General features: G+C 40.1%; 2 protein-coding genes across 4 annotated transcripts; one reads left to right on the top strand and one right to left on the bottom strand.

Annotated features, from left to right (window-relative positions):
• Positions 1-1805: 1805 nt before the first annotated feature.
• LOC115750123 (protein TIC236, chloroplastic) lies at positions 1806-18677 on the top strand. 2 transcript variants are annotated; one of them, XM_030687297.2, is made up of 24 exons: positions 1806-1962; positions 2471-4502; positions 5892-6090; positions 6196-6255; positions 7087-7191; positions 7488-7628; positions 9189-9251; positions 9391-9621; positions 9724-9807; positions 9879-10036; positions 10170-10695; positions 11287-11454; positions 11592-11651; positions 12186-12308; positions 12835-13110; positions 13635-13700; positions 13831-13962; positions 14486-15310; positions 15434-15714; positions 15992-16248; positions 16743-16981; positions 17082-17273; positions 17484-17756; positions 18239-18677. In XM_030687297.2, exons 2-24 carry the CDS (start codon positions 2590-2592, stop codon positions 18383-18385), a joined length of 6519 nt encoding a protein of 2172 aa, XP_030543157.1. In that variant the 5' UTR covers positions 1806-1962; positions 2471-2589; the 3' UTR covers positions 18386-18677. The 2 variants fall into 2 exon arrangements, with proteins under 2 accessions (XP_030543157.1, XP_030543159.1); XM_030687299.2 differs by having other exon boundaries at positions 1854-2109.
• A 1380-nt stretch (positions 18678-20057) lies between these two features.
• On the bottom strand, positions 20058-22130 carry LOC115750108 (3-isopropylmalate dehydratase small subunit 1-like). 2 transcript variants are annotated; one of them, XM_030687281.2, is made up of 2 exons: positions 21239-22130; positions 20058-20175 (listed from the first exon to the last, which is right to left on the bottom strand). In XM_030687281.2, the coding sequence occupies exon 1, from the start codon at positions 22001-22003 to the stop codon at positions 21239-21241; it is 765 nt and encodes a 254-aa protein (XP_030543141.1). In that variant the 5' UTR covers positions 22004-22130; the 3' UTR covers positions 20058-20175. The 2 variants fall into 2 exon arrangements, with proteins under 2 accessions (XP_030543141.1, XP_030543140.1); XM_030687280.2 differs by having other exon boundaries at positions 20058-20266; positions 21239-22129.
• Positions 22131-23858: the final 1728 nt, after the last annotated feature.

Below are 23858 nucleotides of genomic sequence, written 5' to 3'. Positions count from 1 at the left end.
ATTTCTTCCTTCAGGAATTGTTAGTTTAATTTCTGTGTGTATGTCTGTTGACACTAGACACAAAATCTAGGCCCAAACGTGAAGAAGCTAATAATAGCCCAGGCTATGTCAGGACGCGCAACATATAACTTGGTAAGCTCATCGATCAGGAATGTGGTAACAAAGCCATCGGTCTACAAAGTCCATTGATAGGATTATCGACCATAAGCTAATAATGGATGGAGTTTAAATGAAGTTTGTCGCATGTGGTAATGATCTATTGATTCGAAAAGTGAATAAAATGTTGGAGAGTGATCGATCGATTCGAAACATGAATAAAATGTTGGAGAGCGATCGATTGATTCGTAACATGAATAAAGTGAGTCAAGGAGGTTCCATCGGTATGTTACAAATGTAGCTAAAGGATCGGGGGCAATTATAAATCATCTCTAGAATAGTGTACTGGTAAAGAGGCAGTTGGAGATTTTTGCAAAATAATATTAAGATACATATTGAAATCACGATATACATGCCCAACACATTCAACAAGACAAGACAACCTCAAGAGATATAAGAGATTGCAAAGAGCCCATTATATTTTGAAGATGAGAAGATGGTTCGTAGTAGATTGATTTGGATTAAATTTTTTCCAAGTTCGAATTGTAAATTCGAATTAGTTTGAATTTCCTAATTTCAATAGTTGTCTTAGGGCTATAAAAAAAAATTCAACCATTTCTTGTTATCTTTCTACTTTCTCTACGCACTTGATTCATTTCCATAAAATAAAAATGATTTCCGTTATCGAGCTCGTATGACAATCAAGAAATTAAATCATTTTTTCCGATATATATATATATATATATATATTGCCATTGTGGTTTCAGTTATTTGTCCGCGGGTTATTAGTAATTTGAGTTTCACAAAGTACTTAAGACTTTAAGGCATATTAGAGCCTTCTCACTTTTGTTTCAAAGAAGCCATTGGTTCTCTTTGACAGGACTCTAATCATTGAAACCATTTACTTTCGAGAGACCTTAACCTCACTTTTGTCAACCTTCCTTTGGATTCTCCTGCTGCAAACTCCTACGGCAGCAAAGCCCCATCACATTGAAGCTCAAGGATAAATGATCAAAATGATTTACGAACTTTGACCTAATGTGTGATGTGGTCCTTGAATTTTAGCCCGACATGCAATATCTTCCATGAATTTTTGATTTGTTTAATGCAGTCAATGAACTCTGGACACATATTCAATGTAAATCCTAAACCGTATGAAAATATTTGATATTGTTCTTTTATCAATTCAAGTTTAGGTACGATTCAAGATTGTTCCTTTATCACATTGAGTTCGGGGATAATATTAAATATTTTCATAGAGTCCAAAGACCTCGAGATCACACCGAACAAATTAAGGGTTCATGAAAGCTATTGCATAATGGGTTAAAGTTCAAATACTATATTAGACAAATTTAAAATTTAGGAATTACATTGCGTTTTGCGTCAAAGCTCGGGATCCATTTATGTCATTATCCGAGACCTCGACAATGACCTCATGGTGTTTTCGCCAATTCAAAATTATCTGGAGTTATCGTCTTCTTTCTTCCCACCGGCGTCTGGCAATCCGGTTAAATTCAACGTGCTCATCCATCGCCTTCCACGAGCTTCCACTGGCATGAGTTGTTTTGTCCGGCCATCAAAGGTGGCGATTGGATGAACGGACGATCGATCGATCGGCATTCCACGACACGAGAGAGATAAAGGCTACCACGGTCATTTCACCCCAAAATACTGCGGGGGCAATTTGGTCAGACGATGTAATAAATATTCTCTCTCTCGCTCTCGGCTTCTTCCCTCTCAGGAAAAACAAAAATTGGCCAACGTCTCAAGCAAAGCCCGATGTCCATGTCCATCTCGCACTCTTCCTCTCTCTTTCAAACGGGCGAAACTTGTATCGACCGAGACTAGAAGCGAACACATCGACAAGTAGGCCATTCTCACGCTTCATTTATTCGTCCTCTCAACGTTCACTTCGTCGTCGTCGTCGTCGTCGTCGTCGTCGTCTTCTTCTTCTTCTTCTAGTTCCATCTTCTCCTGAGCTGATTTTTCGGGCTTATGTTCTTATACGATCGAGTGAGTGCCGAGTTTTCAATATCCCGATTCATGGGTACTGGGAAATTTTCGGTTTTTTTTTATTTCAATTTTTGTGCTGTTGATTTTGGGGTCCGTTGGCGAAAAAGTTAAGGTGATCGACAGGCTGAGAGGAGTAGCTTAGTGAAATTCAGCTCAAAGAACGAGAGAAGTGCGGAAGGTTTTCTTTTCTTGGATGATTATCGTGTTTTTAGGATCCCGTAACGCTTAGAAACGATTTCGTTCCCTTGTTTTCGGCTTTGGTGTGAGTGTTTTCACAGTTTCTCACTTTTGCGCGGAGCTCGTTTCATTTGGGGATCGTGGGATGACTTTTGTTCGTTGGTTTGGTTTAATTTTCTCACAGGTTGTGAATGCTTGACCAACGGGGACTGTTTTGATGTTGTAGGGGACTAAGAGCATTATGCTTGGTCTTAGTCCCCAGCAGATGAGCTGCGAGAGCACAAAATCATCTAGTCAGGGATAATGAGTATAAAACTTCACAGCCCTTTCCTTGGTGTTCCCCTTTCTAGCTCAAAAAAAAAAAGGAGCAATGTTAACCTTTCCGAACCAGAAAGAAGGCAAAACCGAAGGGCGATTTGGAAGTGTAAGTGTGCTAAGCCAAACCCCTGGGTTTCCAGGGCGATTTGGTTCTCTCACTTTTACAGGAAAAATGTGGAGTTACTCAAGAAGAATCTTGGGTCAAGAAGTGGATCGATTGTTAATTGCGTCAAGGAACCTTTTTCTAGAAGCAAGGCTCTTGTAAGGTCTTTGACACCTGAATGGCACGAGGGACTGATATTATTTAGGTGCTCAATATTTGTTGCTGTGATATCTGGGGTCTGCTTATTGTTATGGTATGGAAAATCAAAAGCAAAGGGATTCATTGAAGCCAAGCTTTTGCCTTCTGTTTGTTCCACCCTTAGTGATTATATCCAGCGTGAACTTGACTTTGGAAAGGTTAGAAGGATTTCACCTTTAAGCATAACCTTGGAGTCCTGTTCTTTTGGTCCTCATTTGGAAGAATTTTCTTGTGGTGAGGTTCCCACCATTAAACTTCGCATTCGTCCTTTTTCTAGTTTGAGGAGGGGAAAGATTGTCATTGACGCTGTTTTATCCGATCCATGTCTCTTGGTTGCACAAAAGAAGGATTTTACTTGGTTAGGAATTCCCTTGTCAGAGGGGAGTCTGCAGAGGCGGTCTTCTTCTGAAGAAGGCATTGACTATCGGACGAGAACTAGGAGAATTGCTTGGGAGGAAGCAGCCGCTCGGTGGGATAGAGAAAGGGATGATGCCGCTAGGCAAGCTTCAGAGATTGGATATGTAGTCTCTGAGAAAGGCTCTGGTCCATCCAAAGAAAGTGTTAAGGAGACGGAAAGTAATTTCGCAAAATCGATGAGTTCCGAGTCGTTTTTGTGCATGGAGGAGAAGATGCATTGGAGTGATCATCGCTGTATGGATACCGGTGTTGATTATGATATGAGGCATGCAGATCTAGAGAAATCATTTGGTGTGAAAGTACCTGACTCTGGACTGAACTTGTGGTCTACAGTGATCAAACAAGTTCGAAAGCACAAGAGGAAATCTAATGGTGGTAGTTATTCTGAAGATGTTCTTGCTGCTAAGAACAGATTACTCAAGCGCAGTGCAACGGCAGCAGCTTCTTATTTCCAAAGACTATCTCAAAGGACTTCCGATGAGACCTCACAAGCACTTTCAGGTTATGATTTAATGGATGTCAATAGTTCTCTACAGGAAAGTCAGGGGGATATTGTCAATGTTTCTGCGAAAAGTGTCAGTGGACAATTGACAGATGATACACGTATTGGTGAATGTCTCAAAACTTCAGAATTGGATCATCTTACAAAGAACAATGAGCATAGACCTAATCGCAGTTTGAATTTTATATATGATCCTTTTCTTATGATATTTGGTAGATGGAATGGAGTGGAAAAACTTGGGCAAAGTTCTTCAAATGTAAATGTTGCTGAAAGAGTTAATGCTAAAAATGGCAAATCTAGGGTTGACGTAGTCAATCGACATGTCGATCAAGTTATTGAGTGTGCAAAGGATGATACAACACATCAAGATTCAGCTCTTGGCAAAGCTGACCGCTCGGTTGCAATGCAACAGCCCTTGCACCCATGGCATCTGAATCTTAATTTTCCTTCATCTTATGGAAAAATGGCTGGCCTGTTCTTCCATAGCTTTGCTGTCACCTTGGGGAAGCTGAAGTCGACAGTTGCTCCAAAAGTTGAAGATGTTGTTGCAGAACTTGTTGATGGAGCTGAAGTAGCGCAAACTGAAGGCATCAGCAAGATGCTTCCTGTTACTTTGGACTCGGTTTACTTCAAAGGTGGGACCTTGATGCTTCTTGCATACGGCGACAAGGAGCCCAGGTCTGTATTGTTTGGATAATGTAGATTTTCTCCTTGAAATTTGGTTGAGCCTATTTATTTCTTCACTCATGTTCCAATTTAGTTGGTTTGTTGTGGATTAATAATTATTCTATGTGGAGGTAGATGAAGTAAATAAGCAGAAGTGATCAATTCTGGATAGGTTTTTGCTGAAATATTTTTTGATCCCATCTTCAGATTGCTTGTACAATGCCTGAACCTGACGATGTGTTGAGAATATTCCTTGGTCGCTACTGTTGGTCTTAGCATGAGTTTTTAAGGTGAAATGCTGCCTAAGTAGAAAAATATAGTAGATCAATCCTTTTGGTTTTGCTTTACTCAAGTTTCCTCGCTGTAACAACTTTCCGCCATGAGAGTGAGTACTGTATCTCAATGTGTCCTAACTTCAATGATGGCCTCTGCTTGCTAGAAAGGACTTGATTATGGTCCCCCAAATTGTCATCGGGTGACGTCTAAAATCATTCTTTATGGTTCCACATATTGTTTTAGAGAGTTGCTTTACACTATCATTTGCTATATCAATGTCCTGTTATGTGAGTTTGTTGATCTTATACCTATATTATACTTTATGGCAGTCAGTGATACAACTATGTGCTGCCTCTATCATTTACGCCAACAAGAAAGACAAGTTATATTTGAGTGACAATAAGTTCTCCCTCCAGTGCAATATGTTTCTTTGGTTTGTTAATCATGTGAAATAGCAAGCTCGTTTGCTTGTGACCTTATCATCATCAGTGTTCTGCATAGCAGGAACCGTGATTAGCTTAATGCCTTTCGGCTATGGTTTATTGATCAGAAGGTATCCATGGTTATGCATGAGGTTTTTGCATGCCAATCTACTGCTAACTCTAAGAGCTGTGATGGTACTGTCTGGGGACTGTAGTTTGTTTTTTTGGACATTTTATGTGAACTTTCTGCAGTCCTCTTTCTATTGTTGGAAAATAATCTGTTCACCTGACTGAGTGGCATCCTTTGACTTTAACTGGACTAGTGTAACCTTATAGTATACTATCCCACGACGTGATTTTTAGTTCAAGCAACATCATAAACATTTTTCTTTGGCACTTCGGTGATTTGTTAATGCAGAGTATTTCCCAAGTGTAAGTGATCCTATTCTTGCTTCTTTTTATCTTTTCTCTTAGTTTCTCATACTCTTGGCATACTTCCTGTATACTACGTCTATCAGTCTTTAAATGAAGTATTACTGGATTGAAAGATGCCTAGTGCATAAATTAGCAACGCAGAAGTGATAATATGGTAAAATCTGGTTTGGTTGGAAAGAAACTTGGAATCTTTGTGAAGTTTCAATGCAGGATCAATTTTGTATGTCATCTCTTTATTGGTTATTAATGTCACTATGTGACTTAACAGAGAGATGGAGAACACTGATGGACATGTGAAGTTTCAAAAGAATTATGGCCTCATTCATGTTCAACTGAATGGTAATTGTCAGATGTGGAGATCAGATGCAATGTCTGAAGATGGTGGTTCACTGTCTGCCGATGTTTTTGTTGACATTCTCGAGCAAAAATGGCATGCCAATCTAAAGATAGCTCACGGTTTTGCTCCAGTAAGTATGTGGCCAGATAATCGTGGAATGCAAAGAACTTGCATTGTGCTGCCGAGGAGGTGGCAAGTATCTCGTGCCTAATGTGCTGCCTGTCATTTTCTGCAGCTTTTTGAAAGGATTTTAGAAATCCCGCTTACATGGGCGAAAGGTAGAGCTACTGGTGAGGTGCTTCTCTAACTTCATGCTCTTCATTTTTTTTTATATTCTAAGAATGATTTTTGTCCACTTCTCAATGTGGTAGGATTCCTTTCGTTTCTCTCCATATGCCTTGAGGAAGTGTTGGTTAACTTGGAGCAAGATGTATTTCGTAGGTTGAGATGCTATTTTGCTGCCATCACGTTTTCAGCCTGCTGAAGAACCTTTTCTTCTTCAGCAAATATTGCTATGCAAGATGATTGCATCGATCACAGTTTTTGTTAATGGTGTGCTTTTATGAGTCAAAAGATATTTCAAGACACATTAAACAGATTGAGTAAGTTGATCAGCCAACATTCTCGCACGACGTGGGGGTGCTACGAATGAGTCCCTCTTTAGGCCTTTTTTGTTACAATTTGGCCTTGCATAGACCTAGGCAGCAGTAAATTATAAATACTAAAGCACGAGTCATTAATGCTTAGAATGGCTAGGGCAAGGCTCCTGTGGAAGTTTTTTGGAGGATCCTGAAGGAAAGTGGTCTACTCTATATCACAGAACTGCTGCTTCTGTATGATAAGCCCAATTTTATCGAGAAGAGATGGAGTCTGAGATGCATTATTAAGCTGGTAGTTTAGATTTAGTGAAGTTAACCAACTTATGTAAGAGTGGGAGAGCATCTGAAATCATATCTGTGGACAGCTTTGTCAGCAAGTAATTCAATGATTAGGCAAGAGCAACATAAGTGACTGTTTCTGAGAATAATTCTGTGCATAAGCATCTTTAAGTCCTCTGTTCCCTTTTTCCCTTTGCCTTTTCCTCTTCTTTTTTTTCCCTTTTTTTAAGGCTCTGCTTTTTCTGCAGGTTCATATGTGCATGTCCAGAGGAGAAACGTTTCCAAATATTTATGGTCAACTTGATGTGACGGGATTGGCTTTTCAGCTCTATGATGCTCCATCATGGTTTTCTGTATGTCCTGGGTTAATTTTTGCCAATTCAACTTTATTGGCCATGAACTGATAAAGCATAATTCTCTAATATGAGAGGGAGGATACAAACATGAGCATTTAGCACAGTGCAGTTTCTTTCTCTGATATTCTTGAGTTATTTTTACTATCTGTGGTTGTTGTGCACTTGCACATTTAGCATAATCTCATGAACTTTCTTTCTCTGATGTACTTAAGAAAATTAATTAGTGTTCATCATGGCTTCAGAAAGTAGAGGTTTTGTTTTTTCTGAAATTGCCTATTGTATCTCTTCTATAGGATGTTTCGGGAAGTTTATCTTTCCGCGGTCAACGGATATTCTTACACAACACAAGTGGATGGTTTGGCAGCGTTCCCCTGGAAGCTTCTGGAGATTTTGGCATTAATCCTGATGAAGGAGAATTTCACGTAATGTGCCAGGTATTGTTAACCTCAACATAGCTTCCAAGTTGCACCTCTTTTGTTTGTAGTTCACACTTGCTTTTTGGATAGACATTGTGGTAATAGCTTGAAATATATTAATTTTTGTCAAATCATCACTTTGATAAATTAACTGACTGAAGATTGTTATAGTAGCTATTTCCTGCATTATGTTGACAAGGAACATATGTTACCAAATTGGATGTTCTTCTGCCTTGCTGAATGAGATTTCTTGCAGTTTTATGCCACCGTCAATGGATTTGTTAATGAAACTAGCAGTTCAAAAAGAAATGTTCATCTTTGTAAATACATTTTAAACATTGTGCACGGAATCGTTGAATCATCAACACCGCGACATTGCCCATTTACTAACTGTCAGCAAGCCACCATAACAACACTATTTATGTTGTTTGCATCATGTCTGCTGCCTTTGCTACTATTATTACCATTTCTGCCAATGACAGGAAATCTTTGTTGCCATCGACACTACTGTCCCAAACTGCCTCTGTGAACGCCAAATTTGATATTCTTCTGCTTTGCTGAATGAGATTTCTTGTATTAATGCCACTGTCAATGGATTTGTTACTGAAACTAGCAGTTCAAAAAGAAATGTTCATCTTTGTAAATACATTTTAAACATTGTGCACGGAATCGTTGAATCATCAACACCGCGACATTGCCCATTTACTGTCGGCGAGCCACCATAACAACAATACCTATGTTGTTTGCATCATGTCTGCTGCCTTTGCCTGGCTAGTTGCTTTTTTTTCATGATCGTCTCTTCGCCTGGCTAGTTTGGTTTTAGATAGTAGCTCAAAATGATAAAATTCAATGCACCTTAGCAGTTTTGTCAGGTGGGTATGCATGCGTCTGCATCTGTGTGCATGTATCCATGAATCCTAAATTAACTGAAAATTATTGGATATGATGAGTCATTAAGTGGTTCCTTGTCTTTCTCCATGCCATGTACTTGGCTGCACGTTGCTGTACAAGATGGATAACAGTGAAATCTGTGTCCATGAGCAACATCATGGCACTCAATTTTCACATTTCACTTCTCTAAATTCTATGAATGCCCCGTCTTTTCATGTTTATTATGCATAGAAGGTTACTTCTCTCTTGTCTTGAGAATGATCATATGGAAGCTGGTGCTATTGGGGAAAAAAGATATAGCCATATTATTTTGCTGTCGATAATATGAATAACTGAACAGTAAGATGCTCTGAAGGGCATGAGCTTGAGTCATGATATGTTTTTTGTTTGCATTTGCTGTCATAATTATATGACTGCATGGTTGTGTCATTCTTGTTTTCCACATTTGGCTTTCTGTTCATTCTAATGATTGCCCTTCCTTCTAGTTTGTTATCCATAAAAATAGTTCTCTTTAGACTTGGGAATGGTTTCTTTTGTATGTAATCAGCAAATGGAGGCAGCCATAGCTTTGGCTTGAAATGATATGAATAACTGAAGGGTAAGATTGCTTGATGGGCATGAGCTTGAGCCGTGAAAAGTGTTGTTTTATATTCTGTCATAACTATTTCATTGTATTCCTTTTTTCAGGTTCCTTGTGTCGAAGTGAATGCCTTGATGAAAACTTTCAAGATGAGACCCCTATTATTTCCGGTATGAATTAACTCGAGAAATCTTAATCTAGCTATGTAATAGCCATTGTTTGGTGGCAGGAGAGAGGGGAGACAGGAGGCTTTCTTGGACCTTGCTTAGTTCCATTCGGTTTTCTTTTGACCGTTTCTCTTGGCTGCAGCTTGCTGGTTCAGTAACTGCAGTATTCAACTGTCAGGGCCCACTCGATGCTCCCGTGTTTGTGGGTAGTGGGATCGTTTCAAGGAAGATGGCTCATTCTGTTTCGGAGTATCCAGCATCTATTGCATATGAAGCAATGTTAAAGAATAAGGAGGCTGGTGCAGTGGCTGCATTTGATCGAGTTCCATTTTCATATGTATCAGCCAATTTTACTTTCAACACTGATAATTGCGTAAGAATTTTTGTTATCGCTTAGTTAATTGTAAAAGCATGGCTGCTTTTATAGGAAATGCTTAAATAGTATAGTGGGATAAAACTAGCTTCCATTTTATAGGTTGCGGACTTATATGGTATCAGAGCTAGTCTTGTTGATGGTGGTGAAATCCGTGGGGCTGGGAATGCATGGATTTGTCCAGAGGTACTTCATTGACCTTTTTGATATCCTCCATATTCCTTCTTGTCTAATGTATGATATATGTTGCTTCACAGGGGGAGTTGGATGACTCAGCTATTGATGTAAATTTTTCTGGAAACTTATCTTTTGATAAAATCTTGCAACGGTATATGCCGGCTTATCTTCGTTCAATGCCACTGAAGTTGGGAGATTTAAGCGGAGAGACTAAACTTTCTGGGTCACTTTTGAGACCGTAAGAGTTATCTACCTCTTCTCTTCTACTTTTTGGAGATCCGACTCCTTTGAGTGAGATCTTATTAATTGTTCAGTTAGTGAATCTACATCTAGATTGCAGTTGACTTATATAAGATGGTTTGTGATTATAGGAGATTTGATATCAAGTGGACGGCACCAAAAGCTGAGGGATCATTTAGCGATGCTCGTGGGGACATCATTATCTCACATGAATATATAACTGTTAATTCTTCATCTGTTGCTTTTGAGTTGTACTCAAAAGTTCAAACATCATATCTTGATGAATACTGGCTTCAGAAAAGGGATGTCAATCCAATGAACTCTGTCCCATTTATTGTTGAAGGAGTTGACTTGGATTTACGAATGCGTGCTTTTGAATTTTTTAGCTTGGTTTCTTCTTATTCTTTTGACTCTCCAAGACCTGTGCATTTAAAAGCAACTGGAAGGATAAAGTTCCAGGGAAAGGTTACAACGCCATCGGGCCATTCTAATGGGCACATGAGTACTGATAACAGTTTGGAAAGTGTGCACATGAATGTTGAAGAGAGCTCAAAGATGCTTGTGGGTGAGGTTTCTATCTCAGGTCTCAAACTGAACCAATTGATGCTGGCACCTCAGTTGGCAGGGCTCTTGAGAATTTCACGCGAATATATAAAGGTAATGGCTGTGCAGTGTCAATTTAAGAAGTAATTTCCTTGATATACCATGGCATTGTAGCTTGCTTTGTTAGGTAAATCATTTTTTTGTGATATTGTCTGCTTTTCTTCTGCATTTACTTTGTGTAGATAGCCTCGTATATTTTTCAATATTATTAGTCAAGCTTCTTGCAAGTAGTGCTTGTGCGGCTTTCAAACAGGGAATGGCGGAGGGTTTTGTAGCAGGAGTCACAAGAAAGAGCCGTCATAGTGGCTGGAAACTGGAAAGACTGGAAATATTTATTTACTATTCCTTCAAGGAAAAAAGCTATTGTATCTTTTCCGTTGGATGCTGCATAATTTCATATGATTTTGGTGCTCTATGAGTTAATTATCTGCTTCCTTCTCTGGAGTTAGTTACACTGTTGGAATGATATTGGAGTCCTTAGTTAATGAGGCATTAAAGACAGAATATTAAGAAGGCAACTGAGCTGTGAAATTTCTCTGATTGCAGAAAAAGTAGTCCTGATGCAACTTGTATGGTTCTTATTGGATTTCATGTTCCGGAACAACTTTCTTCTAACTTTTCATTATTGTTTTTCTGATAATGCAGTTGGACGCCATAGGAAGACCAGATGAAAGTCTTGCACTGGAGGTTGTGGGTCCGCTGCAGCCTAGTGAAGAAAATCTCCAAAATGGGAAAATGTGTTCCTTCTCTCTTCAGAAGGGGCAGCTAAGAGCTAATGCTTGCTTTCGACCTCTACATACTGCCAACTTGGAGGTACTTGTGATTTCATCGGTTCTTTACAAAACAATGGAATTAGTGTTGAAGATTAATTGCTATTGCATAGGTTAATATCTTAAATATCACCTGGAAATTAATAACTGATATTTCCTTTCTTGTGTTGCTGGATATAGTTACGCCATTTGCCCCTCGATGAATTGGAGTTGGCTTCACTCAGGGGAATGATTCAAAGGGTAACTTCCCATGAAGAGTTGCATGTTGATTTCAGTTCTTTTCCTTGTAGAATGATCTTTTCAGTAGTACTACTTGTACATATATAGCTTCACAAGATTCATCTTGCTTCTTAAACTTATACCATCTGGACGCTGGAACATCTGAGATTTGAAGATCCTCCTCTTAGGTGGATTTGGCATCTAATTACAATTACACTGAAACTATACTTGCAAATTTTTTGACCCAGTATCCTCACATGTATATATATGAGTGAAGAATCATGAATTTGATTTGCAAGTTTGAGGTTTTTAACTGTCAAGAGGCAATGTAGCAGCCTTCTTATAATTCCTTATGAGATGGGAAAATGTGAAATTCTTTATTTATTATTGATAAATCAATGAATTGTCTTGAAGGGTTATATAGTTAGTATGACTTGCATCTTCTCTAATCAAAGGATCTGCTTTATGTTCTCAGGTATGGGAATATATTTGAGATTGGTGATAACATTTAACATTTAGCTGTTGCTCTCTTTTCTGCTGCTGTGTTTTTGTCAGGCAGAAATCCAGCTTAATCTTCAGAAAAGAAGGGGTCATGGAGCTTTATCTGTGCTTCGGCCAAAATTCAGTGGTGTGCTAGGAGAAGCTCTTGATGTAGCTGCTAGATGGAGTGGAGATGTTGTGAGTGCCCAGACTCAACTTTTTTTTTTTTTTTTCCGTGACTGGATGTTTCTCAACACTTACATTTTGGTCAGTTAGTTAATCATTCAAGAACATCATGATCAGCATTATGGTTGTTGGATTGTTTGGCAATTTCTTTGCCTTTACCTGATTTTCGGGTAATTCATATGCATACTAGTTGCATGAGAGAATATCTGCAATTCTTGTAGTTCTTTTCCTTGCTTGTATTAGCAACCATTAGCTAAGAAGATTTTCCTTGATATTGATTGTGGACTCATTAATAGCATCACAGTCTCTATAATTTTAGAGCTTAATTGGCGTGCTTAGTCGCTAATTTTGTAGCATTTGTTGATTCATTGTTGGAATTTTAAACTGTTATTTCGTGGGATTTTAATCTTTAGTCAACTTGAAGGTTACGTCTCTCGAAGGCAGTCAATGCATAGACTCCTATTGTACAGTTGGTCACAACAGGGTTGCCCATTCATGACTTAAATCTTTGGCTGACATTCTTGTTCCTGTTTTTCAGATTACAGTTGAGAAAACCATTCTAGAACAAAGCAATAGCCGTTATGAACTTCAAGGCGAATATGTTTTGCCTGGAAGCCGGGAACGAATCCCTGCTGGCAAAGAAACTGGTGGCTTGTTGAAAAGAGCAATGACAGGGCATTTGGGTAGTGTTATATCTTCTATGGGAAGATGGCGAATGAGGCTTGAAGTTCCTCAGGCTGAGGTTGTTGAGATGCTTCCATTGGCGAGACTTCTTTCTCGAAGCACAGATCCGGCTTTTCATTCTAGATCAAAGGTTGTATTCCTCTCAATAATTGCGTTTGACCTTAAATTGGAACCGGTAAAAGTACCAGACATGCAAAAATTTCAGCGAAGTTAACTTACTCAAGAAAAAAAGTTCATATACTGCCCATCTCTAGTAATTATGGTGCTCTGTGTTGCGGTTGGATAAAACGTATTGATTTCAGTATTATTCTTAAGTAGATCATCCAATAGAAACCATATTCTGAAACCTGAAACAATTGAAGTCTGGCTTCAAACAAGTACCATAATATAGGTTGCCAGAGCAGATGACAACAGTTCATGTCCGATTTAGGAAACTTGTGGATTACAATGTTTCATATGATATCCAAAGAAACTGCTGAGCATCCTCTAACTTTATAGTCGTTGCTTTGCTTTTGTGCACTTTCTTTCTCTTCTGCTGTTCTGATTAAATTATCTCCATTAGTTCCGCCTTATCGTTCCAGATTTAACCCTTTCACTCCACTTAAAATTATGCCATCAATTTCATTGTATCATCTGGTCCGGACTTATTTGCAGGATTTTTTTATTCGAAGTTTACAGTCTGTGGGATTATGTACTGAAAGCTTACAAGAACTCCTTGAGGTACTTTATTTTGGTGTATTTGGAAGTGGCATTGCTAGATGGCTACTGTTTGATGCTTGGGAAAGCTCAATATTTTAATCATTATGGAGCTGTATCAGCCAGCCATGATGTTTAATTATCCGTGTCTCAGGTGATACGTGGGCACTATAGTCCAGCAAACGAAGTGATCCTTGAAGACTTAACACTTCCTGGTTTGGCTGAACTGAGAGGCCGCTGGCATGGCTCTCTTGATGCAAGTGGTGGAGGGAATGGGGATACAATGGTAGATATCTTTCCTTTAACAAACTATTAGTATAGCTGAAAAATTGAGATCTCTGGAGCACAAGATAGGACACTGGCTCTGAAATAGGGGGTCTGTTGTGCTCGTATGACTGGGAAAAATTGAATTCATTCTGCGGGGGACAAAAATCTTGTGCACTTAGATGATGTAATTTTCCTTTTCCCTGTTTGGAAATAGGCTTTTTTCCTGTCAAATTCTCTTAGTAACAATCTTAGCTGCTGTCATAGCTGAATCTCAATACCACTAAGTTTGCATTCTTTCTTGTTTTTTCCTTTGTCTTCCAGCATAGGACATATTCCATGTGCTCCTGTGATGTCAAAATTTCTGAATGTAGTTCCAAATTATTTCGCGTGTGTATAGATTGGACAGTGAAAAGTTACATCTCTGTGATTTAATTTCAGAAACATTTTGATGGCATATTGCTTGGTTTCCTCCTATGTCCAAGTCTGCAATTTCTTGGATTATCTTGCTCAAGGCAATTATGTGTACCGCATGAACTCTACAGGCAGATTTTGACTTCCATGGAGAGGACTGGGAGTGGGGGACCTACAAAACTCAGCGGGTTCTGGCAGTTGGTGCATACAGCAATGATGATGGATTGCGGCTGGACAATTTTTTTATCCAAAAGGACAATGCCACAATCCATGCTGATGGAACTTTGTTAGGCCAAAAAAACAACCTACATTTCGCTGTTCTAAATTTTCCTGTCAGTTTAGTCCCTACTGTCGTTCATGTTGTTGACTCTTTAGCTACTGATGTCATTGATTCTTTGCATCAATTACTAGCCCCAATTAAGGGTATTCTTCACATGGAAGGAGATCTTAGGGGTAGTCCAGGTAAACCAGAATGCGATGTCCAAGTGAGGCTTTTGGATGGTGCTATTGGAGGCATTGATCTTGGACGTGCTGAGATTGTTGCATCCTTGACCTCTTCCAGCCGTTTTTTGTTCAATGCGAAATTTGAACCGGCAATCCAAAATGGTCATGTGCACATTCAAGGCAGTGTTCCCATCGCCTTTGTCCAAAATAACATTCTTGAGGAACAGAACATTGATGGAGATAAAACTGAAGCTTCTTGGGTCTCTGGCTGGGTGAAGGAAAGTGGTCGAGCGTCTCTGGATGATACTGGTGAAAAGAAAGTCTCTAGAGGTAGAAGTGAAGATGGGTGGGATGCCCAATTAGCTGAAAGCCTCAGAGGTTTAAACTGGAATATCCTAGATGTTGGGGAAGTAAGGATTGATGCTGACATAAAAGATGGGGGCATGATGTTGTTGACGGCTCTATCTCCACATGCCAATTGGCTTCATGGCAATGCAGATATAGTGCTTCAGGTGATTCCATAGGCAATTATTAGTGTGTTCCTCTGACATGATGAAATTGTTATAGTTTGTTGATGCAAACTTCCATTCAGTGTGACTGGTTTGCCGTAACGCTTACCACTTGCTGATGAACAGGTCAGAGGTACAGTTGAACAACCCCTGCTTGATGGATCTGCATCTTTTCATCGGGCTTCTGTATCTTCACCCGTGCTCCGTAAACCACTCACAAATCTTGGTGGCACGCTTCATGTGAAATCAAATAGGTTATGTATTGGTTCGTTAGAGAGCAAAGTAAGCAGGAGAGGTAAATTGTTCATAAGGGGAAATTTGCCTTTCAAGACAAGTGAAGCATCTCTTGGTGATCAAATCGACTTGAAGTGTGAAGTATTAGAAGTACGAGCTAAGAATATTTTGAGGTGATCAATTCAATTTTAGAAACAGTAAAGCTCGTATTTCTGTTATTGCAGTCACTTTTACTATTTTTTGGTTTTTGTTATCTTCAGCTGCCAATGTATTATGATAGCTGATGTTTGCTGTGTTCGTGGTTATTTATTTCAGTCTTGTTTCATTATTACATTGTGGTCTCTACCATGGAAGATAGTGGAGAATTATGTTTTATTTCTGATTGTCCATTTGTGGCCTTTTTAGCTTAGGATTTCTCTGTATTTCTGATGCTTGCATATACATGATCAGTGGTCAGGTTGACACACAGATGCAAATAACTGGTTCCATTTTGCAACCAAACATTTCTGGGAATATTAAATTGAGTCACGGAGAAGCATACTTACCTCACGATAAGGGCAGTGGAGCAGCACCTTTTGATAGAGTGGCCTCACAGCAGTCACGGCTCTCTGTTGGTGGTGTGAATCGTGCATTTGCTTCAAGATACGTTTCTCGGTTTTTCAATGCAGAGCCTGCTGCTTCAAGAATTGGATTCGTTCCACGTTCAGGTAATACATTGTCTTTTGTGTGATGTACGTACATTTGGACTTCTGAGACAAGCTTAATTTGTTGAATTGTGCTTCTTCTGAAATTTACTTATACAGTTATACTTGGTGTTAAGATAAAGTTTTACACTCCGGTAAATATTTTTCTATTTTGGGTGATTTCCATGTTTCATCAGCAGAAACAGACAATATATCAAGGACTTAGTCCGAAGAGTATAAATCACAAAACAAAAGATAAAAAGGAGAGGTGCAAAATCATCAAACGGACGATGTCTTCACAAATGTTGAGAGCTGAGGTAATAAAGGAAATAGCTGGAAATTAAGGAGATATGACGTGACAGCTAAATTGAATTCCACTTCTGTTCAACATAATCAAATATTCAACGAAAGTGCTCTCAATGTGACTAGTTAGTGAAGTATAAATTTCTAAGTAGAAGGAAAGAAGTATGCATAATCTTATTGCCGGAGTTAATATCCTTGCAATGCTCCCTTTGCAGTAAAATCGTCCGAAGTTAAAAAGGAAATGGATCAAGTGAACATTGCACCAAAAGTAGATATACGCCTCAGTGATTTGAAGCTCGAATTGGGGCCAGAGTTGAGAATTGTGTATCCTTTGATTCTCAATTTTGCTGTCAGTGGAGAGCTCGAGCTAAATGGCCTTGCTCATCCGAAATGTATAAAACCCAAGGGCTTCCTGAAATTCGAAAACGGTGATGTAAATCTTGTTGCAACTCAGGTGCGCCATTTGTATTCACCTTTTTCCTATTTTATGCTGCATTTGCTCTGCTTTATTATCTATTTCCTCATGCCTGATTTTTGTTGGAAACTCCATCCAGGTGAGGCTGAAGAAAGAGCATTTAAACATAGCCAAGTTTGAGCCTGAGCATGGACTAGATCCAATGCTAGACTTGGCTTTGGTTGGATCAGAGTGGCAATTTAGGATCCAAAGTCGAGCAAGTAATTGGCAGGATAATTTGGTTGTGACCTCTACCCGCTCTGTGGAGCAGGATGGCCTCTCACCTACTGAGGTAGTTATTAATATCATTTACAGGTTCACTCAGTAGTGCTCTTTTTAATGACTGGTAAAAAAGTTTGCACTAAACAAGTTTGCTTTGTTTCCATCGTCGTCATTCACCACATAATCCACGGGGTCAAATCCCTTTAATTCTTTCCTTGTTTGTGATAGCATGTGGGGTGACTTGGGAGTCGGTTTTGTTGATTGCATATCGTTTGTGCAGGCTGCTAGAGTCTTTGAGAGTCAGTTGGCAGAGTCTATCTTGGAAGGTGATGGTCAGCTCGCATTTAAAAAGCTTGCAACTGCGACTCTGGAAACACTAATGCCAAGAATAGAGGGAAAGGGAGAGTTTGGGCAGGCTAGGTGGAGAGTGGTCTATGCACCACAGATCCCGAGTCTGCTCTCTGTTGATCCTACAGTTGATCCTCTCAAATCTCTAGCCAGTAATATATCATTCGGTACAGAAGTTGAAGTTCAGCTTGGTAGACGCCTTCAGGTTTGCAACTTTTTACCCTTGCTCATGTCTCAGTTATTCCTCCGTTCTATGTTTCGACATTGGGTCACAAGTACATGGCCAAAGCCAGCAAGTATCCTAGTATCTCTTGTGCACTGTTCTCATTGGGTCCTGCCCATGTATGCTAGCGGTCCCAAAATGCCTAGCATCGATGAAATAGTCTTGTGTCTTGAGGAAAAGGAAAAAAGAATTGTTGAAATTGCAAAAAACAATTGTCAACTTTCGCAAAGGTGCTAGAAGAATATTGTAGCTATAACTTTTCTATGGAAATAGCCTTGTGTACTTCACTGAAACAATAAGGATAGAGGTGGGAGCTTGTGGACACTGGCTCTTCAGGATTTATGAGAGGGAGAATTAGGTCTTCTTGATTGTTGAGATTTTCTTTTCTTGAAAAAACACTATTAATCACTTTGAAATGTTTGACATCTCGATTCATACCAACGCCCTGGTTTTATTTTCTCTAGGCCTCTGTTGTGAGGCAGATGAAGGATTCAGAGATGGCGATGCAATGGACCTTAATTTACCAGCTCACGAGCCGCCTGCGGGTGCTTGTACAATCTGCTCCTTCCAAACGCCTGCTCTTCGAATATTCTGCTACCTCCCAGGAGTAGACCATCATGTGTCTGCGGACTTTACGATAGCCCCTTCCTTAAGGTGCTTAAGCTTTTTGGCCAGTGATACACCCTTTTAAGGTTCTGGTTCTGCCCCTTGGCGGCGGGATTGTGCAATTAGGTGCTGTAAATATGTTTTAGTCAATTCTTTCGCTCAGAATTCAATGAGCCTGCATGTTCTTTTGTTTTGCCTTGTATATGTACAGTAACATAATGCTGGCAGCGCATTATATAGCTTCATCATTCATTATCGCTTTCTAATCAAAGAAAGGGAAAGGTCAAATTCATTCCCCGTCGAGTAGTTTTGCATTCAAATTAGTAAAGAGTTGTGAGGGGTTTTGCGCACGAATTCTTGTTTGTGTGGCTGAACTCGACTTCATTCGGATTTTGTTATTCAGTTCGACAGCCCAGCGGCGTTGTGATATTGCCGTCAATTAGTCATCTCAAAGAATCCGTGCGTATGGAATGATGTGAACTATTTCGTGGATCAGAGAATGGGATAAAACTAAGTAATCATTTGAAGAACCGATTATCTGGCGATCACCTGAAATTCAAATCATGCAGGCCTGTCGGTTACCGTAGGAAAAAAGTTACGCACAAATGGGCTGGGATTTAGAACTAGATAACTTTGTCCACGCTTGCCAAAAAGTGCCTTTCAGGCCCATATGGATCAGGCCGACCTAGACAGGCGTGGACCTCGAGGCCCATTACGAGGTCCATGGGCCTACTCAGCTATGGGCTACATGAAACGTCCAGCCCAATGTCATGGCGGGCTGGGACTGTATAGTTCGGCCCTAAAAAACCATGCGAAAAAGGTTACTATTCATCGGGTAGGCCGAGAGGGACACTTACCGGGTATTTCACGACAATACCTTCGGGCTCAATGGGCTACTTGGCCGGGCTAGGCCCTTTACATCCACTCTCCATCTATATCAAAATGGGTTTTAGATTACATTTGTAATGTAGACCATCCACTTCGAATTCGCTGTTCCCAATATGTTCAAGTGTAGTACCCAAAAACTCACTCCAAAAGCTGTTAGATTATTATACCTACGCTACACCATGCTCTCAAATTTTTATCAGCATTGGATCGCGTGTCAATAATCGAGATTGAATGACCATGTTCCAACTGCTAAAACATGTAAGGGCATTGTGTTCCCAATTATAGCTCCTTGATATGAATAAACACAGCTCCCGCCTCGCATCTGTACAGTATAGAAAGGATGTGTGTGTGTGTGTGTCTATATATATATATATATATATATATATATATATATATATATATATATATATATATATATATATATCAAGAAATGGACCAGAGGAGAGACCAGCGTGTCCTGCATTTCAATGTTCACTCCCGGTCGCCACCGGTGTATTCCATTAGACGAAAGGATCGACCCTGCAGCTTTTTATATTCCTCGACGTCTAAAACATTACATTGCGAGTGACCAAACAGCATAGAAAAATAAACAGAGTGAACTGAGGTGATAAGAACCGTGTGCTTTAAGAAGCCCTCGGAGGGTGGAAACATAGGCCCCCCATATCCTCAACTAAAGATCTAGTTCCTGCTGATAGCCCGTATCAGGCGATTCCGACTGATGGAGCAAGACCAGCGAGAAAGATGACCATAAACAGGAATGAGAGGGGAAGATAAAGAAGGTTCTGCAACTCAGGCAAATAGCATCTTTTTATTCCAACAAACATACAAGCCATGAAAAGAGAGAAACGCCCACCCAAAACAGTCAACAAGGTAGATTAAGTGCAAGACAAGTCCCTAATGCAAGTGCCTGCAAAAGAGCAGCACAGCATATGAGGGTAGATACATCAAAACAGTCAACAGGGTAGATTAAGTGCAAGACAAGTCCCTAATGCAAGTGCCTGCAAAAGAGCAGAAGAACCAATCAGGGTAGATACATCATGATATTCCAGCTACTAGCCACAGCGCTAAAAACTTCAAGTAGTAACAAGTTGATATGGCTCTTGAATAGAATAAACTCAGCAGAAGCAGCTAATAAACAGACTGCATCATAAAGAACTTATCTACCAGCTAAGTGCACATTTTAGCATCGTCTCTTCTTCAACCAATCATTTGGAGATCCTAAAAGCGTACATTAGGTCATCCATATTTGACAAAATAATGCATGCTTAATGTCATCGATAACTAGTGACTCTCGGATTGAACCGTGTGATCATATTCAATCCCAGAAGACAAAAATCAGAGACAAGCATTCATCCACTAATCGCACCTAAATCCACACGCCGCTGAATTAACCAATGTAACTCAATGCAATATACCTTATTCATTAGTTCTAATGTTGTTACCAAATAAACAATGAGGTTTTCTTCTTATTCATAGTTGATGTCATCTTTTCAAAGTATAAACCATACTTCAGCACAGACAAGCAAACAACTCGGTTCTTCATCTTCACTAATTAGTGACTTGCTTGAAGACTGAAGAGAACGGGTATGCAGCAATATTCACAAGCATAAACCTATAAAACCTATTCCGATGAGTATTTGTTTCATCTCCCATGAAACCATTTGATTATACTTGCAATTATGGTTTCTTCGTCTTCAATCATTATGTTCGGGTATATTGAGATTTCTTGAGAGTCAAGACATTTGCAATATCACTCTCTGGGTTTGATTATACTCCAGTGGATCCAGCAAGGGTAAGGACGCTATCATGCGCCTCGCACATACTGGTCTAACCACAAGAACATAAACACGGCTTCACCGAGAGGTAGATGACACCATTCTGAAGCTAAGTCTGTAAATTCATGACACAAGGAGTTCGAATTCAAACTTGACAAGCTTTGGAAATGCGAGAAATTCGAATTGGAGTCTTACTCAAGCTGCTTGGGATGGAATCATCCCCGTCTTCCTCGCGTATGCGAAAATCCCTCCTGCCTCAATCACTGGCCCTGCATCACCAATCGGCTTCAGCTTATACTCCTTCCCGGTAGTGTGATTAATCAGCTTGCTCTCCGCCAATTCAATTGTCACGGTGTCGCCTGTCCTGCACTCCTCACAAATCCTAACATCCGCCTCCAACGGATAAACCTCTCCAGTCGACACAGAGTTCCTGAAAAATATCCGCGCGTACGACTCCGCCACCACAGCTGAGACTCCCGCCGCTCCGAGCGCCACCGGCGCGTGCTCACGCGAGGATCCGCACCCGAAATTCGCTCCCCCGATAACAATCTTGTACTTGGTCTTGGTCTCGTTGGGCTCGATGAACCGAGTCTCGTAGCTCGCAGGAAGGCCAATCAGCGCGTACGAGCCGAGCTTCTCGTACTCGGCGGGGTTCGAAGGGACTAAGGTGAGGTACTCGGCGGGGATGATCTGGTCGGTGTCGATGTTGTCTCCGAGGACGTAGCAGAGGCCGTGGAAGGCAGTCACGGACTCGCCGGCGGCCTTCGCGGTGGCCCGCGGGGTCGCAGCCCTCCGCGAAGCGAAGCCGATGCTCGACGAGAGCATGGAGCTGCTCCCGCGGGGCAACGACGGAGCGAGCTTGAGGTCGTGTGGATGGTGAAGGAAGTGGCGAGGCTTGTGGATGGAGTTGAGGTTGGCGAAGGAAGCGTTCAAGGCACGAGACTGCAGTGGAGTCGCCATGGGAATGAGTCGAAGCGGAGGAGAAACCCTAGACGGCGGTTGGGGGAGTGGTGGTGAGCGGCCACGCGCGAGTTTTAATCCTCTGTGGGGCGGCGCAGCCGGAGAATGAGAAGGCTCAGGCGGGGGAGAGTTGTGTTCCTCTTGTCCACAACCACTGCGATTTTCCTTTTCCTCTTTTTAATTTTCTTTTTTGTTTTCTCTGGTGTTTTCTAAGCAGTAGAATTAAGAATTTATATTTTTATTAGCTAAAAAACGAAATAAATTTTGGTTTAATGACATGAGAAATTCATTTTTATTAGCCGGATAATTGTTGGGGCCAAATTTTTTTTAGATGATTATTTTGGATGCTGCCTGGTAATTGAATTTCAGCTTCAATAAGAGGAGAGTTCATGAATCAATCAGATTTATCGATTAACTGGAGAGAGAATATTGCGTCGGTATAATTTACTTCTTCTACAATTTTACCTATAAAATCTATTTTCCCCGTTAAATATGTTTATCACTGGCGTGATAATTGCCAGACAAATCTATTTAATTAAAATCCGACATTTATGAGAAAATTTCAAATAAGAGCCCGTTGTTTTAAAGAATGGTCTGACTAAAGGAATTTTCGTAATTTCTATTTTTTCCTTTATTTTTTTTTTTTTTTGGGCTGGGGATGGTCTCCTTGTGGGGCAGGGTGAGGCCACCCTCGCGATAGTCTAGGCAAGTCTTGGCATTTATCGAACTTCTCTATCTATAATCGAATAATAAAAGGGAAATATGTACGCTCATTAAATTTGTGGAGTTTGAAGTGTTGGACCATCCCCTCGTAAATCAAATTATTTCCACTTTTTTTTTTTTTTTTGGTCACAAAATTATTTCCACTCTAGCGAAGGCCAAATCCACTGTCTTTTCACCTTCACATTTCAACGGAAGAAAAAGCAAAGTGAGGCTGCATAACACAAATAGAATAAGCTGACACTCTACCAATCGGGAATCGACACGTGGGTATGTTAGGGGGAGGAAAGTAGAAAAGTAGTAGCACCATCTATTGAAAAATTACCATTCCCGGATACTTTATTCATAATGTGGGCGATAAATCTACCAAAAATGTACGAGAGTTTCTTGTTAATCCGGAAACCATGGATCAAGATGCATGTCAAGTCACACTTATGTTAGAAAAGTCTTATATCGAATAATTGGTATAGTATATAACAGTTAATATATTCAAATTGGCTCATAACTAAGGCTCCGTTTGTTTCACGGAAAATAACTTTTCGAAAAAAAAGGTTTTTCCGATTTTTCAACATTTGGTTCGAGGAAAATAAACTAGTCTATGCAAATATTTTTCACCAATGAAAAAAATGGTCAAAAGTGGAGAAAATATTTTCCTTATTTTGAGAAGAGGAAAACATTTTCCTCATCTCTCATTCCTCCTTTCGTTCACATTTTCTTCCTTTATAATTATGTTTTTAGTTTTTTTCATTATTTATCTATCTTTTAAGAATCCAAAAGGTTTATAGTTTATATTTTAATCTTTTTAGTTTCTTCTTTATTTTTTTTTCCTTTTCTCCTTCTTCCTCCTTCCTCCACTTGCTACTCCTTCCTCCACTGATCGCAAAACTCGGCGATTAGCCATGACACGTGAGCCAACGAGCTCGAAACTTGATGACACTAGCCTCGACCTCATCGGATCTAGTTCGGCCTCGAGCGAGTGAGGCTAGCCTCTCCAAATCCGACGAGGTCGGGGCGAGGCCGAACTTGGCCGGTGGCTATTGGCGGCTGTCATTGTGGCCGGCGACCGGCTAAGAAGAAATTAAAGAAGGAAAAAGGAAAAAAGAGAGAAAGAAAGTAATTAAAAAATAAAATAGTT

The sequence above is a fragment of the Rhodamnia argentea genome, chromosome 4, assembly GCF_020921035.1.
Source record: "Rhodamnia argentea isolate NSW1041297 chromosome 4, ASM2092103v1, whole genome shotgun sequence".
NCBI lineage: Eukaryota > Viridiplantae > Streptophyta > Magnoliopsida > Myrtales > Myrtaceae > Rhodamnia > Rhodamnia argentea.
This window is presented reverse-complemented; position numbering and strand designations above follow the sequence as displayed.

Bases quoted from the DNA above. Each gene is read 5' to 3' on its own strand.
- LOC115750123 (XM_030687297.2), top strand. From the start codon at position 2,590: ATGAGTATAAAACTTCACAGCCCTTTCCTTGGTGTTCCCCTTTCTAGC. The intron at 11,455-11,591 runs GTACTTGTGATT...TGCTGGATATAG, and splicing joins TACATACTGCCAACTTGGAG to TTACGCCATTTGCCCCTCGA. The intron at 13,701-13,830 runs GTACTTTATTTT...TCCGTGTCTCAG, and splicing joins GCTTACAAGAACTCCTTGAG to GTGATACGTGGGCACTATAG.
- LOC115750108 (XM_030687281.2), bottom strand. From the start codon at position 22,003: ATGGCGACTCCACTGCAGTCTCGTGCCTTGAACGCTTCCTTCGCCAAC.